General features: G+C 37.7%; 1 protein-coding gene across 9 annotated transcripts in view; it reads left to right on the forward strand.

The window, feature by feature from the left end:
• The window catches only part of LOC149319469 (pyruvate dehydrogenase (acetyl-transferring) kinase isozyme 3, mitochondrial), an 89,008-nt gene that overhangs the window by 36,421 nt on the left and 33,065 nt on the right, over positions 1–19,522 (forward strand). For 5 of the 9 annotated variants that reach the window (XR_016280200.1, XR_016280199.1, XR_016280198.1 and 2 more), the window contains exons 7-9: positions 356–432; positions 2,176–2,277; positions 3,598–3,708. Coding sequence is in view for 6 of the 9 variants with exons in the window: in XM_089511782.1 (XP_089367908.1) it covers positions 356–432; positions 2,176–2,277; positions 3,598–3,708 (290 nt within the window). In the remaining 3 variants the exon portion in view is untranslated. The other 4 variants (XM_089511779.1, XM_089511778.1, XM_089511780.1 and 1 more) reach the window with 3 other exon arrangements.

Consider the following 19,522-nt stretch of genomic DNA (forward strand, 5'->3'; position numbering starts at 1 on the left):
CTTCTTGAAGATAGTGGACTAAAGCCAAGTGCTAGTCCCAGCTAAAATAAATCCATTAAATCAATTTGATTTATATAATTTTTGATTTACTATTCAGTAATTAGTTCAGTGGACTTATTGTAGCTGGGACTAGCAATTGGATTCATGTAAGTCTGTCTTAATGATGATATTTATATTTGATATGAATCAGTTGTGTAGCCCATATTTCTTTTTAAATGGTTAGACATTGAAAAGGAAATGACAAAAAATCTTTAGTGTTATGCTTTGTTTGCGATAGATTTCCAGTATTTTAGATAAGTAAAAGAAAATTTAATTGAATTTTCAGGTAACTAAACATTTTGTTTATGTTTTCTAGCTAAAGCACCAGGCAAGCCTATTCAAGTTGTCTACGTACCGTCACATTTGTTTCATATGCTTTTTGAATTGTTTAAGGTAAGCAGAATAACCATTAGGGCAGGTGACTAATACTGTTTGGTTCCTTGCTGAATGCACTGGAAAAACTAGTGTGATAAAGCTCTCACAGTGTTACTGGTTTCATAGTTAGTCTATATAATTGACTAAATCTATAAATAAATAAAGCACTTGATGGGTCTCTTCTCCTTTTCATATAGAAGGTGGAAATTTGGAAAGTTGTACTGGGAACAATTATACAGAGTATAAATTAACTGAAAATTCACGTCTTTGATAGCAAATTGTATTGTTGCATGCACTGGAAAAACTAGTGTGATAAAGCTCTAACAGTGTTACTGATTTCATAGTTAGTCTATAATTGATTAAATCTATAAATAAATAAAGTACTTGATGGGTCTCTTCTCTTTTTCATATAGAAGGTTGAAATTTGGAAAGTTGTACTGGGAACAATTATACAGGATATAAATTAATTGAAAATTCACATCTTTGATAGCAAACTGTATTTTAATAAAAACCAGTCTTAAGTAATGGATTATTTAATAATGGATTACCCCACATTTTGATAACACATAATGTGTGTAATGTCTTTTTAATGAAATTGTCCATTAGTTTTGGAGTCCCCCCCCCAACATTATAGTGTGTTCCAGCAGTAAAATACAGAGGGATGTGGTGGTTTAGTGGTTAAGATACCGACTGATGACCGCAAGGTTGGCAGTTCAAGACCCAAGTGTCATGTGACAGAGTGGGCTCCTGTCACTAGTCCCAGTTTCTGCCAACCTAGCAGTTCAAAAGCATGTAAAAGTGTAAATAGATAAATAGGTACCACTTTGGTTGGAAGATGCACCATAGTACGATTAGACAATCACGTCAAAGGTGACACCTTTACCTTTACAGTGTGTTTATTTTAGAGTATGTTTTACAACCAGCACCTGATACTAGGCAAAACATTATACAGTTGGCCCTTATTATCCATGGATTTTTTTATCCACAAATTAAAGCATCTATGGCTTGAACATGTTTTTTAAAAAGAATAAATTCCAAATAACAAACCTTGATTTTGCCATTTTAAATAAAGGGCACCATTTTACTATGCCATTCTATTTAATGGGACTTGATTATCCACATTTTGATACCCAAGGGAGGTCCTGGAACCAAACCCCAGTGGATAACGGGCTCACTGTATTTCAAATATCACTTCAGAGAAATAATTTAATAGAAATAGTTATCACTTACATTCCTCAGATTGAGCTCAGGCTAAAATATTCAATTAAGTAACATGTTACATAGTCATTTGAAATTTCCGAGGGCATTTTGCTATACAACATAGGGGTTGTTTTTTCCATTGAGAAACCTACATTCAGGATTATCAATGGGCCATCTTGTTTGTTATTGCTTTCTGATAACAGTCACTCAAATCAGGATAACATACAGATTTTTAATAATAGTGTATTTGAATTAATGGAAGAGCTGTTTTTACTCATATCAGCAGTTGGCATTGTGCTGATTAGAGTAGGCCTTGATTATGAGAAACTTCATGTGTGCACTGGCAATCTTGCCCACAAGTACCCAAAATATAAAGTCATTCCTGAAGTTCACAAATGTTTGCTATCTGTGTGTGTGTTTTTAAAGATGAATTCAATCAGTAATCTTTACAATAAAACAAAAAAAAATTGGTTTTATTGTTGTTAAGGTAAGATATTAAAGCCCCCAGTTGAATTTCCCCAATAGATAGAAATAATAAAAATGTTTCTTTTAAATTTTCAGAACTCTATGCGAGCCACAGTAGAGTTACATGAAGGTAAATGTGAAAGCTATCCATCAGTTAAAACCTTAGTCACTTTGGGTAAAGAAGATCTTTCAATAAAGGTAAATAACATGCTAAGTAGTATTTTAGTTTTTAGTGGTAAGCCTTAAAAACAATTTTCTATGTACAGGGGCACAAGAAAATCCAGCTCATTTGAAGGCCTGGTTTATAGAATGTGGTAGAAAATTTCAGAGATTACTATGAGTGGAGCTAGAGACCTGGAAGTGCATAAACTTGTGAACTTACATAAAGTCTTTCTCTAGCAAGAGTTCACTTTATGCTAGAGAGTGAGCTGTCAATTGCTCTGCCCAAAATCCAAGATGGGAATCACGCAGTTTATGTGTTGCAAGGGAGTTCTCTCCCTGTTTTGTTAGTTATTTAATCTCTCACCTTTGCCCATAAAGGAGCAAATTGCAACCTTCAAAGTGACATCTCTGTTGAATGAAAATGTTTTCATGGTTCATCTGTTTCATGTTTATGTCTAAATTTGTGAGGGATTTTATATATATATATATATATATATATATATATATATATATATATGGTATATACAGGCAAAGGTATATACAGTCGGCCCTTTTTTATCCACTGATTCAAGCACCCACAGCTTGAATTTACACTTTTAAAAAAAGTATAAATTCCAAGCAGCAAACCTTGATTTTGCCATTTTATATAAGGAACACCATTTTACTATGGCATTATATTTAATAGGACTTGAGCATCCACAGATTTTGGTATCCATAGGGATTCCTGGAACTAAACCCCAGTGGATACCAAGGGTCCACTGTATAGGAAGTAAAGGGAATGGGAGACAAAGGAAGTTCTCTAGGATATTTAAAGTCATGTTGTTCCTGCCTTAAATTCTGGACAGTGTAACTGCTAACTCACAGTGCATGAGTTGCTCCTTGCACCTTGGAAGAATGAACTTTCATAGTAAGTAACAGTACTACATTCCATTTAGAATTTTAAGTATCTTTCATATTCTGTTACTGCTTTTAAGTACTCCACAAAAAGAGCAGACACCTCTGCAGTTTTTGCTCTTTGCTTAGAACACAGCATAATCAGAATAGTAATTGTAAATAATTCCTGCATTGATTGATACTTATGCACTTGGATAAATGGAAAATCTAACATTTGAAGTTTTAAAATATCTTCCCTTTTTCTAATTTATTACAGGCTTGAGGACTGTGTTCTATACATAATAATTTTGGTAATACCCTGTATGTCACATGGTGAATATAGTCTGGGAGCAGATTTCCTTTAGTATTTATGAAAGTGTTAAATAATTAAACCTGTACTCCTTATAATACAAAGTGTGTCAGATACTTAGAGGGTAATTTTGTTTTTGTTTTTTAAATGAAACTTTCATTTTTACTCTGTAGATAAGTGATAAAGGTGGTGGTGTGCCACTGAGGAAAATAGATCGTCTTTTTAACTACATGTATTCAACTGCACCCAGGCCTAGTTTGGAACCATCAAGAGCTGTTCCTTTGGTGAGTTCTATTAAGCAGGTGAAATGTTTTCCACTAAACAGCCTGTTTTGTCTCTTTCCTGACAATAGTGCTGTGTAAAAACAACAGTTGTATTATATCAACCTAAGCCTTGGGCAAATTTAATTAAAAGTGGATTAGAAATATTTACAGAACTTAAGACAACCAGTGGCTGTACTACTCACGAAGGTTGTATGTTATCTCTGTTATTAGAGACACTGTGCCTTTCATTACCAGTTGCTGGGTAGCACAAGCAGGGGGGTGCTGCTGCGCAGAGATCTTCTGTGGGTTTCCCATAGATATTTGAATGCTCACTGTTGGGACACAATACTAGAACTGAAAACTCCATTAGAATGATAAGCAGAGTTCTTATGTTCTTATGCCCTTCTTTTTCCTTATCGGTGACAAATATATTCCAATAGGTTTTAGTTTGATATATGGAAATGCAGAACATTTCTGAAAAGCAATCAAGAATGATTTGGGGGAGTAATAGCCAAGGGAGAGTGATTTTCAATAAAGAACTGACAACAACCACCAGTTTGGACTAAGAACCAGCTGTTATGGCATTATAGCTGTTTTTCTTTCAGAATAAAACTGACGAGTATTAAGCATGCTTTAGTTAAAGTTGACTTGCCCCTTCAAAGCCCCTTCTACCCTTTTATTCTGTGATTTTGTGCAATGTCCAGTATCAGAATGTAAAATACACTTGCTGTGCTTAATTAGTTGTATCACCATTTATGCAGAAACATAGGCCTTATCCTTTCCCTGTTGTTTCTACGTGTAACAAAAAAGAATTGATTTAAATATAGATACATCATTCCCCACAGACAAGCTAAATAAATAGTCATGCCTGGCCAATGCTTTAATGGGAGATCCCCAGGGAACCACAGGGTTTCCAGCTAGGACAAGGAAAGAGTTCTGCCTAAGACCCTAGAGAGCTGCTTGTTTAGCTAGATAGACCAGTATAAGACAATTTCCTATGTTCCTGTAGTTGCCAAATATTGTTGGACAGCAGCTTCCAGAATCCGTGGCCATGGATCGTGGGATTTGTGGGCACAGTCCAACAGCATTTGTAAACCCAGGTATTGGGAACCCTGAAGAATACTGCTGGCGACTAAGCGGAGAATTGTTTCTCATCTATTTCAGCCAATACTGAATATCAAGCTACATAATTTAATTCTGATTATTCAGTCTGGCTTGCTGGGCTGACTATTTTTACTGCTTAAAGCAGCAAATTTTAAAGGAGAATGTGCTCTAGTATTTATTTTTATTTGTGTGTGTGTGTGTGTATGTGTGTGTGTAGACTTCTCATTATCCTCATAATCAGTGAGCAACACATACAAGCCATAATGTACCACCTCTTCTGAAAAAGAGGCATTCCTATTGTTGCTATAATCATAATGTAGTCTACTTATTTGGTTAATAATGTGTCTGTTGAAAACTTCTTTGAATGTTAAATAATTGTTTTGATTGCTTTAAAATCATGGTTGCTTTTTATTACTATCTCTTGTATATAGATAGTGTTAATTGATTTTAAATTTTGTTTAGAAGAATATTCCCCCATCCCATATTCCAAGCCTAAGTTTATCAAATGGATTGTGAGACCTTTATGTAGCATCAGAACCAACCATGGTGAATGCTAACCAGGACTGTCCTCCATTCCAGTTGTAGTGAGGGGGTACCCTTAAGAGAGAGGGCTGAAGGGGCTAATGAGGGTCAGGTGGAGGAAGAGGGGCGAGAGGCGGAGCTGGGAGAAGGAGGAGGGAGTCCAAGGGGAATAAGAGGAGAAGAGAGGCGACTGGGAGGAGGAACACGTGGTGGAAGAGGAGGACGGGGAGTTACGGTTGGAGAAGGGAAAGAAGAGGTAAAGCGAAAGCCTATAAGAGACGGGGTGCCAGCAGTCTTGCAGACTAGGTTGGGTGGTTGGCGAAAGGGGCCTCACGAGGAGGTTTCCCTGTGGGACCCCTGTGTAGAAGGTGATTTTCCTTTTCCTGACGCTGAGAGTTGGGCTATAAGGAAGGAGGACCCCCTGGAGGGCGCTTGGTGGGACCCCAAGGGAGAGCAGTGGCAAACCGGCCCAGAACCCCGGGACAAAGAGAAGTCCGAAGCAGAAGCCCTGGAAAAGCATTCAGGCGGCAGACCCTTGTGGCGGAGCCAGGCGGTGGAGGAAGATGACTAACAAGAGAGAGACTTTGTTTGGGCACTACTGGGACTTATGGTTGTCTGAAGGTTTGAGAAGTAACTCAGGTGTTGGTGTGTTGGGGGTTTGAAAGTTGTTATTAAAAGTTTAGTTTTCCTGCAACGTGCTTGTAAGTTTGTTGCCGCCTACCGTCGACTCAGGAGGGAGGAGCTAGGAAAGGGCATTCATCATGCAACCAGCTACTCCAGCCCCGCCCACACCAGTCATTGGCTTCACTCTCTAGTTCCAAAAGCAGTCTGATCAACATTACTTGCAGAAGTGAAATTACATTATGATTAATGTTTAAATTTGTGATGGGCAAAGTATGTGCCCAGTGTCCCATGTTGCTGTTGTTTTTGTTCTTGTTGTGTGCCTTCAAGTCATTTCTGACTCATGGCAACCATAAAACAAAGCTATCATGGATTTTCAGGGGCTGGGAGGGTGTGACCCACCCAAGGTCACCCAGTGGGTTTCCATGGCCAAGTTGGGAATTGAACACCAATCTCCAGAGTCCTAGTCCTACATTCAAACCAGTATACAATGCTGGCTCTCTATTATCCATGAGATATTTTTTCCCATAATGCTTGCTAGAGAGTTTGGAGGGCATTTTCACCATGTCTGGGGCCTGTAGAGCTCTTACAAATTTTTGCAAGATTTTTCAAAATAACGTTTTTGTTCCAAAATGCCCTCTGTTGGTGTGGGAGGGATTTACACCTTATTTGGGGGGCAACCATAGGATACTTCAGGGCTAAAAGAGGTCTTTTTTGAAATGAACAGTAATTGACCTCAGTTCACTGCATTTTTAAAAAGTCTGCTGAGCCAAGGAAGAAAACATGGTGATAATACCTCCCTTGTCCACTAGAGGCTTTTGGGAAGAGAAAATTTGAGTTGGTGGGTTGTGTGTGCATGCGTGTGCAAGCAGATGAATCATAGAATCATAGAATCATAGATACGTAGAGTTGGAAGAGACCACTAGGGCCATCCAGTCCAACCCCCTGCCATGCAGGAAATCCAAATCAAAGCATCCCTGACAGATGGCCATCCAGCCTCTGTTTAAAGACCTCCAAGGAAGGAGACTCTATCACCTTCCGAGGAAGTGCATTCCACTGCCGAACAGCCCTTACTGTCAGGAAGTTCCTCCTAATGTTCAGGTGGAATCTCTTTTCCTGTAGCTTGCATCCATTGTTCCGGGTCCTGTTCTCTGGAGCAGCAGAAAACAAGCTTGCTCCCTCCTCAATATGACATCCTTTCAAATATTTAAACAGGGCTATCATATCACCTCTTAACCTTCTTTTCTCCAGGCTAAACATCCCCAGCTCCCTAAGTCGTTCCTCATAGGGCATGGTCTCCAGACCCTTCACCATTTTTGTCGCCCTCCTTTGGACACGCTCCAGTTTCTCAATGTCCTTTCTGAATTGTGGCGCCCAGAACTGGACACAATATTCTAGGTGAGGCCTGACCAAAGCAGAATACAGTGGCACTATTACTTCTCTTGATCTAGACACTATACTTCTATTGATGCAGCCTAAAATAGCATTGGCCTTTTTAGCTACCGCATCACACTGTTCACTCATGTTCAACTTGTGGTCTACTTGGACTCCTAGATCCCTTTCACACGTAGTTTCATTCAGCCAGGTGTCACCCATCCTATATCTGTGCATTTTATTTTTCCGCCCTAAGTGCAATACCTTACATTTCTCTGTGTTGAATTTCATTTTGTTAGCTTTGGCCCAGCTTTCTAGTCTATTCAGGTCATTTTGAATCTTGATCCTGTCCTCTGGGGTATTAGCTATTCCCCCTAATTTGGTGTCATCTGCAAATTTGATAAGTATGCTCCCAATTCTGTCATCCAGGTCATTGATAAAGATGTTGAATAGCACTGGGCCCAGGACAGAGCCCTGTGGGACCCCACTGGTCACTTCTCTCCAGGATGAAAAGGAGCCATTGTTGAGCACCCTTTGGGTTCGGCCGGGGTGCAGCCCTCCAAAGTGTCCGTGTGTGCTAACCTGGCCCTCTACCCTTCCACAGTTTCCCACCATAAACTGATGTAAACTGTGAAGGGAGGTTGGGAATATTCATGGGATTGTTGGAGGAAGCATTTGGGCCTTGACATGCTCCCATTGGGAATGCTACATCTGTACTGGACCCTTTCCTTTCATTCCTTGCCTGCTCAGCTAAATCTTTCATTATATAGAGTTGTTCTTTTTCTGTCCTTGAACATGTCTGCATGTTTAAAATATTCCTAATTCCAGCCAATTAGAATGTAATCTGACCACATGCAAATCACAGGAGTTCATTTCTTTTGCAGGATCCCCCTTGAATTGCTCCTTAAACTCTGCAGGTTTTTATCAGAGTATCTGCTGAAATTTTCAGAAATGCACACTATTGCATGTGTGGATGTCTATCTGCTTTGCATGCATTCAGATAGCTGTACATTTTCAGTAGAGAGAGAGGGTCAATAGATGCGAATAGATTGGAATTTGTGCAGAAAAGTGAATAAATTAACCATCAATGTGAATGTGTACCAATTTGCATAGTACACTTACATATAGACCATAGGTTCCCAACCTTTTTGTCTTTCTGAGCCCTTATTTCTATGGCAGAGCCCCTATGAGGCCTACCCTATGTCTTACAAGTCAGTGGTGTTTAGGAGTATATATATATATAATATATTCTTATTCTTTAATTTTATTTGATTTTTATTTCTTTCATCTGGATCAGCAGCGGAGTACATGGGAAATGCACAAGGAGCCCTAAGGGCTCCTCGCAACACAGGTTGGGAACCCCTGTGACGATCCTTTTAGGAGTAGTATGTAGATATTACCATTTCTGTCTTATATTTTGTCTGTAAAAGACATTTGACATGGCATACACTATATACAACAGTGTACACAACAATAGATTATAGGTTTCAAAAAAGTTTATGGAGTATGATAAGGCATGAGGGAGATTTAGGATTATCACAGAACAGATGAAAATCTTAAAGTTTTTTTTAAAAAATTCAGATGAACATTTACATTCTTATCCTTTGCTTGCAGCTGCTTTTGTTTGTTGTTGTCCCTTCTACTTTGAAAGGTTCTGAAGTTTTCAATAAAACATTATTTTTTTCATGTTCTTCTTTTCCTAATTTTTTTGAAACTGTTTAGTATGTGGTTTAGTGACCTTAACCTAGGGAAAAGCAGATTGGAAAGAGGAGAAAGAGAAGCTATTTATGCCACTCTGAGCTCCTTACAGGAGGGAGGGAGAGCACAGATACAATAAATACAAATGAGATAAACATTTTGGAGATAAAACATGTGAACAGGCAGAAGTTTGGAAATTACATACCATATCTGCTTGTCTATAAGTCTAAAAATTTATGTCCAAATATTGACTTCAAAATCCCAGGTCAACTTATTTGCAAGTCAGCATGGTAATATGATAGCAGCTCTTTCAGATTTCCCCATGTGGTGGGGAGAGATTTTCTTTTTCTCTTGACCCAAGCAGAAAGACTCCTGGGTGATTGATTGCTGTTAAACAGAGTCTTTCTCCCACCTGTGGTGGCCCCTGCTGTCTGGGGAGTGAAGGGTGAAAGCAAAGTTGAAGCGCTGAAGCAAAAAGCCTCAATTAGAGTTCCTCTTGCTGTGCGCACACATACACACACTGAAGGAGACTTCATGTTTTACCCTCCACCTATCCACAGATCATGGCAAAATCCATAATTTTGGCACCATACATGAGATATATACAGGTAGTTAGAATTATCACACTGTTCTAGAATTTATTGATGATAGTACAATCTTATACATGTCTACTTACATGTTAAACCTATTTAATTCAGTGGGACCTGTCTTAAAGCGAGTGTTTGTAGGACTGCAGTCTAAACAATTAAGAAGTCATTCCCTGTGCTGTGGAAAGCAAAACAGAACCATGTTAAAAACAGATACTCCTCAGTTTCATGTGTCTATATGTCATAGATGCAGGTTTTTTTAAAATTTTGATTTATTAGCTATGAATAAACACAACTTAAAATGTGTTGTTTAGATGAATTCAGGTATCGAGAACATACATCTCTGTAACATAGTCTACATTCTTAGGACATGAAGATGCCAATTGCCCACTGCCTTTTGAACCATTCTATGAAAAATAAACATAACTGCTTTCCTTCTGTTGCAAGTAGTATATATAGATATTTTTGTTTATTTTGAAGGCTCCATCTATCAGGACTACTTGGGAGCATAGTTAGGATTCTATACATCCTTGTAATTTGTTTCTGTCGACAAAATTGCAAGTCTTATTTCTGCTACAACTTTTTTCTTTCTTTCATTGCTTCATGCTATCAACAATAATTGACCTAACAGAGTAGACTAACTGAAGGATGCAGTTCCAGTTCTTGCTTTTTTCACATCTCCTATGTTTAGAGACTGCTGTGAATAACAATCCCAAGTAATAAACTACCATCAAAAGCTCAGCACCACTGAGCGGTGACTGGGCTATTGCAGCACTAACTGCAACTGTGGAGACTCCTGAAAGACTATCAACTAGTTTGGATGGCTTGTGGATCACTGTCAGTTCTGTTAATGTAACTGCATCCTTAGGAGCACAACAAAATCCCCATCCTTCTAAAGCTCCTGCAATCACATTTTTGGTTCATTTGTGCATGTTGTCAGAAATCGTTTTGTGTGATTGTCATCTTTTCTTTCTCCCACATTCAAAATAATTTTTCTATAGCCTGAAAACCTTAAATGTTGACAGATTCTAAAGTTTGAAAGAAAAAAAATTGCACACTCTTAAAAGTGTGTTTTTGCTGCCTTTCTGCAAAAATGTTCAACATATTTCAAAAATCGTAAGACTCAAACTCAAAATGACAAATCAAAGTAACAATAACACAATCATACTAAATATTTCCCTTTGGATCAATCTGGGAGAATATATTTAGGAATAAAAAGGTATTCACCTTCCATTGAAAGGTAGTGAGTGACAATGACTGGCAATATCTTTTGGAATATTGTTCTGCTAAGAAGTAGAAGGCACCAGGAGAGACACTCTGTCCATGTGCTTCTTCAGTACCCTTTCCCCTTCTTCTGACAACAAGAGGTGTCCAGGTAAAGATGTTATCTAAAGGTAACAGTTGGCTTTTTAATTCTAAAAATATTGATTTCTTCTTTAGGCTGGATATGGATATGGTCTGCCAATATCTCGTCTTTATGCTAGATATTTTCAAGGTGATCTCAAACTGTACTCAATGGAAGGTGTAGGCACTGATGCTGTAATTTATTTGAAGGTAATACCTTGATTTCTCTGTAAGAAAGATAAATTAGTAAAGCATGTCCTGAGCCTTTAGCTAGTCATGAAACTTTCAGTCATGTACTGGCTAAAGGTTTAGGACATGTGCTAATGATTTAATGCTGTGTAATAGGCATCATAAGTAAAAATTTAGTTTATCATTGGTTTTATATTATGCAGTGTTAAGTACAATATATTTTATATAAGGTATTCCATATAAGGCAATGGTGTATGTTGTCCCTTGATAGGACCTAAGTTGTAATGTTAAAGGTTTTTCCTCACGTTCTTGGGGCCAGTGTTAGACTTTTGTGTTAGACTTTTGTGACTGGGTATGCACTGCAGTCGGCCCTCCTTATCCATGGATTTTTTATCCATGGATTCAAGCATTCATGGCTTGAAAATATTTTTAAAAAGTATAAATTCAAATAGCAAACCTTGATTTTCCATTTTATATAAGGGACACCATTTTACTATGCCATTATATTTAATGGGACGAGCATCTGCAGATTATCCACAGGGGGTCCTAGAACCAAACCCCAGCAGATAACAAGGGCCTACTATACCTTTTTTGTAGCAAAGGTCATCCTTTGTTTTATTAATCTTTTCCCTCCATAATCTTTTGAACGACTAATTAATAGGAGGGCCACAAAAAAAACTTTCTTTATGGAAGTAGTAGGATAATAAATTGTATCCTGTACAGTGGGACAGTTCACATTTGAAACAAATTCCAGATTAGGCCTTTGGAATTAATGGACTCATATTAGACTATCCAGGAGTAGGAGATCATTTCAGATTCAAATATTATACTTACTAATATTCAAAGCAAGAGAATATAAATATAGAACCATATCCTCAGTAGCTACAAAAATGAGAGCAAAGAGAAAGTTCCAGTGCATGTAAAGGACATACACACTTCAGTTGAGTATGGTGATAAGTCTCTAAATGAAGTGTACTCATGTTTCATATGCTGTGGAGATCTGAAGCATGTTCTTCTAATTTCTTTCTTTAGGCTCTTTCCAGTGAATCATTTGAAAGACTGCCAGTTTTTAATAAGTCAGCCTGGCGACATTACAAGACCACCCCAGAAGCTGATGACTGGAGCAACCCTAGCAGTGAACCCAGGGATGCATCCAAGTATAAAGCAAATCGATAACTCACTGTTTTCTGCCTTGGTGGGTGACACCTGGATTCAGAAAGAAGTCTGCTTAGTTCCAAATTTGAAAATCCCTTAATTTACAGTAGCCAATTATTTCCCTTAGAAAGACCTTTTATGAGACCGAAATAGCAAGAATAGAAGGGACTTTATAAGATTGCCATATGCATTTTTGGTGTGAGTTATTATAACTACTTTGCCAAAACATGCTTAGTGTTGAGTCACAAATGACAAAAGCAGTTGCACTGTGGCTGCAGTTAGAATATACAATTGTATAGTTAAAGGGTACTATTTTTGAAGGTCTGTTTCTAGTCCTGAGTAAGAATCAGCAAGATTGTTTTGACTCCTTTTTCGACAGTCGTGTCTTACACAGCAATATAACGTAACAGACAAATTTTAATGTAGTTGAATATGTGCTTAGAAAACTCACAATGTCACATTTTTATATGACACAATGCAGTCCATTACATTACAAACAAGCAAAATACCTAAGAAACCACTATAGTGGCTTTTCTGATCCTACCAACAATATACATACTTTTCAAAGTAGACATTCTTTGAAAAGATGTGGAGGTTTTAATGTTAATTTGTTGATTCTTTCCACAGTTCGAAAAGCTCTTTTCTTCAGTATCTACTCTGCTTACTTGGAAAACACTTGGAGACTTTATTTTACAATAGTTACTCTAAACATTTTTTTTTTAAAAAAATCTAATTATGATTTTGCAAGATTAAACCAGATTTAATAAATAATTATTGTGGATAAATTCTGACAGAGAAGATTAATTTGGATTTTGGAATTCATTACCTCAAATTGTCATTGTTTTAGGAAACTCTACTGAAAATATAGGGATCAGGCACAATTTCATTTGGATTGGTCATTTCAAACCCAGCTCATAGTAAAATGATGAAGTAGTTAACATTAGAATGTTTAATCCTACTGTTAACTGTTTCATCATTTTATTATGAACTAGGTTTGAAATGACCAATCCAAATGGAAATAGAGATTTTCCACACCTTGGATCAAACATTGATCAGAAAGCAGGCTGCAGTCAAGAAATAAGAAGACTAGGATTGGAAAGGGCAGCCATGAAAGAACTAGATAAGATCCTAAAGTATACAAAATATATAACTGAGTACTAAAGTTAGAATTGTCCAAGCCATTATATTCCCCATCAACATGTATGGGTGTGAGCGCTGGACAGTGAAGAAAGCCAACAGAAAGACAATAAAGTCATTTGAGATGTGCTGAAGAGGAGTGCTGAGGATACCATAGATGGCCAAAAAAGACAAACAAATGAGTCTTTGAACAGATTAAGCCTGAACTCTTCCTGGAAGCCAAGATAATGAAACTGGGTCATATTTTGACCATATTATGAGAAGGCATGACTCACTAGAGGAGATGATAATGCTAGGGAAGGTAGAAGACAGTAGAAAGAGAGGAAGACTGCACACCAGATGGATAAATGCAAGGAGGCCATGGGCTAAATCTACAGGACCTAAGCAGAGCAGTGGAGAATAGGAGGTCTTAGAAATGTCTCATCCACAGAGTCAACCATGATTCTGGCCTGACTGCAAGGCCGTTAACAACAAGGATTACACTAACAAAATTATTGAACCAATGAGTGTATACATCATGAACTTAGAAATATTTAAGTTCAGTTAAGCACAAATTAAAAAGAACAGTGATTCTTCTAAGAAGAACAATTTTGAAATAAATGAAAACAAAACGGTCTCACTCTGAAAGCGAAGACATGCTTGAATAACTTTTAGTCAACCACTGACTAATGTCAAGGAAGTTAAAGAGAACATGTCTTGAAAAGCAGTCCAGCACGAGTTCTGATAACACCTTTTTACAAGATCAAAGCTAGAGTGGGAACTGAATACCAAAACCCATTCTTTGATGTCTCTGTAGTATATTTTTAAATCTATATTTTGACAATTGTCCATGAACAAAAATATTATTTAAATACAGTTGGTCCTAATAGACAAAGAAAAAAATAATGATTTAGATTTTCAAGCACATTGTTTAAATATCTATATTACATTTTATTCACACTCACTAAAATACCACATTAGGTGTTCAGTTTGAGTACCCCAATTCCAACTGATCTATCTTGTTAAAAAAAACCACTCTTGAAACCAGTTTTGTTTGCACATCCTTTTTGTCAGTGGCTTATTGCATGAAATTTGAACCATGCCTATGAATGTTTACAGTGTTGTCATGTCTGTGTTTCTGAGCAGGGCATTCAACCTTTGCATTCAGAAAAAAAAAACCCCAGCATACATGAAATGAAATCTGTGTATATTTCCAGTGACTCTTAATTTAAAGGAAAAACAGATTTAGGGGAGATGTTTAGGCAGCTAGAATGAATTCATTTAAGAACAATAAGACAATTGTGATCAACTTCTTGAACACTTAGGCCACTGTAAAGAACCTGTCATTCTTACTGGGAAGACATATAATGGCTCCTAAATTTATCTGTGAAATGAGCGTTTTCATCAGTAATAGGATTAGCTTTCTTTGTATTGGAAGGGATAGGAATTTTTAAAAAGTATTGTTAGGAGGTACATTTACACTTTTTTTCTTCAGTGCCTCAGTATGGCTTTGGTTAGATTTACACTGCTGCAGTTTGATATCCACAGGAGGCCGTTCAGATATAAAATAGTTGCATGGCTGTAACTATCTGACTATAAATCTCAGGATATCTACAGTATAAATATGGTATTTTAGTCTGTGGAACAGTTGTGATCCTATTCACTGCAGAGCAACTTGAGGCCATCCTAGATGGGGATGGGAGTTCTGTATGATATATATATATATATATATATATATATATATATATATATATATATTGGAAGGTTATAGTTGGTAGCAAAAGTGCAACAGGAGTAGAGGCTGTTTAAAGCTTTCCCCTTTGCTGTTCATCTGCTAAAAAATTACCTGCCCCATTTCCTTTTCATTTTACTCCATATTGTTTCCCACTACAAATAAAAGTTTGATAAATTTAGCAGACAGACAACCAAAAGGGAAAATCTCTTCTCTACTTTCCATTAGTAGTTTTCATATTTTTGAAATTACACTCCTTTTCATTTTTAAAAAACAACAGTATTTAAAAGGGAGAAGAGGGCCCTACTGAGTGTCACCTGGGGCAGTCCTACCTCCCACCCACCCCCACCCCCTGTGACACCATTGTCCTTTTTGACACCTTTCTTAAAAGAGTCAGGTAATTTTCAAGCTGTAAAATGAGTGGTTGGTATGCACTGTAAATTGTCATTCTGGGATTGCTGAAGAAGCAATCCACCACTGATGGTTTTAACCTGGGTGCCAACCAACGATGCAGGATTCAACATTCTCCATGAGACTGACGGTACAGTCCATACAAATAGGTAATCTCCTAGTGCCAACTCAGTCAGGCAGGATCCTCCAACATTCCAAACCATTAAGTCTGTTGCTTCTAACCCTTTTCTCCTCAGTTTTTTTTCTTTCCTGCCTTGCCAACGGGTCAGAAAACTCTCTTGTCTCCACAGAGATTAGTTATCTGCAGAAATCGGAATATAGCAGAACTTAAAACCAATCCATTATTCAGTATACTATTACCTTGAGAAAGAATGGCTGCCAATGCAGGAAATAAGAAATGGAAACGGAAACCGAGAGATTTATAGGATGATGTTGGCGAAGATGTTTTAATGCTGGACAAACGTTAATGACAGTCAGAAAGCAGGACAGAGCTTTTTAATGCCCCAAAAGCTGTGAATCCCTTCCCATTCAGTTTTTTTGTCCAGGACTACCCTGTCTGCTCTAATGTCCCTACATATGTTTATACATTTGTATAACCAATCATTAATATTCCTTTTTAAAAATTTAATCTAAGGATGGGTGTGGATTGCTTCTCCTGCAATCCTAGAATAATTCAGTGAGTACCATCCACTCATTTTTGGGATGTTAAAAGGAGCAATCCACCACTGATGGGACTTATCTAGCCCCCTGTTATTGAGTAGTTTATCCCTTCTCTCTCATTGCACCACTGCCTGCAGTACTGTTCACCCATATGACTCCGGTGCTGACTTGAATCTATCCAATTTATAATGTTTTATCAATGTTGATTTTGACCAACCAGCTGTGTTACATATATCTTCTAATGATGATGTTGCATGCACAATAGTACTTGACATTGACCTAGTGGAATGCAGCTACATATTGTGTGGCCTTGGCTATTGTACTGTATGTAATGATAGCACAGAAAAATGCAAGCTTTAATTTATCTTTCAATTATTAATTTAAAAGCGCTCTCTCCCAATATTCTGGGATTAGAAGAAACAAAGATAGACCTGCATGTCTAATTTGTAATGTCCTTTAAAATATATTTTTATTGCTTTGTGCACATCCAAAATATGCCATTTTGTTTGTGGGCAGACGCCTGGCAGATAAATCGCTTCTGTACCACCCTTTTGAATATGCACTTTGATAGAAAAGATGGATCCAAATATACAGTCAGCCCTCCGTAAGCATGGATTCTTTATCCATAGGTTCAACTAGCCACAGTTTGAAAAATATTTTTTAAAATATATGAACTCTAAAAAGTAATGCTTGATTTTGCCATTTTATATAAGGGACACCATTTTACTACACTACTGTATTTAATGGAACTTGAGCATCCACGGTGGCGGTGTTTGTGTGTCTTGGAACAAAACCCCAGTGGATAGGAGTGGCTCACTGTAACACTAATCTGTCCTCTTTGAACCTGCACAAGTTGAGATTCACTGACAATGCTGCTAGCTCCCAAACCCTACATACTGATGTTATTGCTACCAAAAAAGCTGCCTTGAAAGATAATAACTTTAATGCAGAATGTTTTAATGGCTTGAAAAGTGACTTTGTTAAAACATTTAAGACTAGAGTGAGATCTCATGTCAGAAATTATGAAGCGTAGGATAAGATTTCAGAGTAGTATCTCTCTAAAATCTTTTTATATGAAGGTGAACAGAAAGTGATTTCTCTTCAAACTTCATTGTCCAAAACGTATCATTTTAACAGGAATCTGAATACATCCTGCACCATACAGTGAATACTTTCCAAGTTATGTTATATATTCTTTGTGTCAAACTTCTCCTTGAAGCTGTTATTGTTTCAACAACTTCAGTAGAATAACCTTGGTTCTTAAAATATCTCTGTTTAATGTCCAAGCCAGGTAGATGTAGCGACCCTGGATCAGGATGTAACATTGGCCCTTGTCTGAGGAGATCCTTGCAAATTGCCAGTCAGCGGTTTCTTTACTAACATCTGCAACAGCAATGGAAAATGTGGCTGTTTTGACCACCAAGGAGCAATTAGTACCACTGTTCCTTTTTCCTTTTGGACTTTTAGAAGGATTCTTTGAATGATTTTAATGGAGGAAGTATGTAATGCAGACCTTTCGACCATGACTCTGCCTCTGTACTTCTGCTTCCATCTAAAGATTAAAATATTTTAGACTTTGTATTCACACCGGGGCAAACAAGTCTATTAGAAAGGGTCCTAATTTTTCATTCACCACTTGGAACACCTCTATATTTGAGCTCTGTTCTCCTGGATGTATCCATTTCTGCTCAGATAATCCACTTTTACATTTACTATTCCTTGTAGATACTGCTGACATGGATTTCAGATTTTTCTCCACCCATCTGAACAGCTTGTTGGATTCTGTTATGAGAGGAAGGGACTGCAGTCCCTGATTGCAAATGCATACCTTTACAGTCATGTTGTCCATGCAGATTTGCACATGCTGACTTTTCACACATTATGCAAAATTCACTAAAGCTAACCTGACAGCCTTGAATTTCAAATAATTGATATTGTTGGGTTTTTTGTTCATTGAAGTCCAAATTCCTTGGCTGATTGATCAACACAATAAGCCTCCCAACCTGTTATGCTCACATATGTTGTCATTCACACTTTCTCTAAGTCTGCCAGTGGAACACCTCTGTATAAATTGGCAGGTTCTAACTTCCACCTCAACTCCTCCTTTAGTGAAAATGGAAGCAGTACCTGATAATGACCTTTGATTTCTGTAAACCTTTGGTGTGGTATCAAGTACCTTCTGAGGCCTCTTGTATGACACCTGCCCCAAGGCATCTGCTGAATTGTTGAAATCAGAATACCTGTTATTTTTGCCCACAACATCTCATATTGGCTGATTTCAATGTTAATAAGTGACCTACCAAGCATTCTCATTTTCTCCCTCCTCTCTTGGGATAAAGCTAGATATCCTATTGTTGTATTGATTTGTGCTTCCAATTCCGTTAGTGCCGAAGTGGGCAATAAATGGCTCTTTTCATAGTTCACTAGAAAACCACAGTTCCAAAGTTTGAATTGTCAGTTTCAGGTCCTCCAAGATCTTTCCCATCAACCTGATTTTTAACAATATGTTGTCCAGATAGGGCTATAAATGCACTCCCTTTTGTCTGAGATAGGCTATCAAGAGTGTGGCTATCAAGGGAATTAACACCTTTGTGAACGTGCTGATACCAAACAGAAAAGATGTGGCTTGAACCGGAAATGGTTTCCCTAAAACTGAAACCAAAATATTTCCTATCATGTGCTGCCATCGGAATATGGAGATATGCTTCTTTCAATCTATTGACACCATCAGATCTCCAATATTTTGTGTGAATTTACAGCTGACCATTTGAAGAAACCTGTTTACTGGTTTACAGCCTGCCCTCTTTTATTGTCTGCAACATCTACATCTTGAATCTTCTGTACCAGATGAAACCATTTAATTACCTGAGATTCAAGATAAGTCCGTAGATCCCGTTGCTTTTGGAAATGGTAAAAAAAGATGGAACAAACCCCTGAACTTTTGTGCTGTGTTGGTGCCTCCTCCACTGCTTCGATTTCCAGTAAGGGTTGGAATCTTCTTCAATGCAATTGCTTGCTTTACTTTAGACCCAATATATTGATGAAGGAAGATACCTTTCTCAGCTTCATATGGAATTGAACAGCGTAACCCCTTGTAACCACCTCTGTGACCCATTTGTCCGTTGTTACCTACCTGCGGCCACATGAAGCTAACAGAAGCAACCTCCTTCTCACTGGGACTATCTTTTTGTTAATATTGAGGTCTGCTCCACTTAGTGGTTGAAGAGGCTCCTCAGCCCTGCCCCTGGTGGCTATAATCGCTCTGTTAATTGAATGAAATGTATTCAGATGAGATTTTCTATGATTGCCAGTTCTTGGTAAC

Source organism: Sceloporus occidentalis, unplaced genomic scaffold, assembly GCF_023333645.1.
Source record: "Sceloporus occidentalis isolate IW3139 unplaced genomic scaffold, rSceOcc1.0.p SCAF_2, whole genome shotgun sequence".
NCBI classification, from domain to species: Eukaryota; Metazoa; Chordata; class Lepidosauria; order Squamata; family Phrynosomatidae; genus Sceloporus; species Sceloporus occidentalis.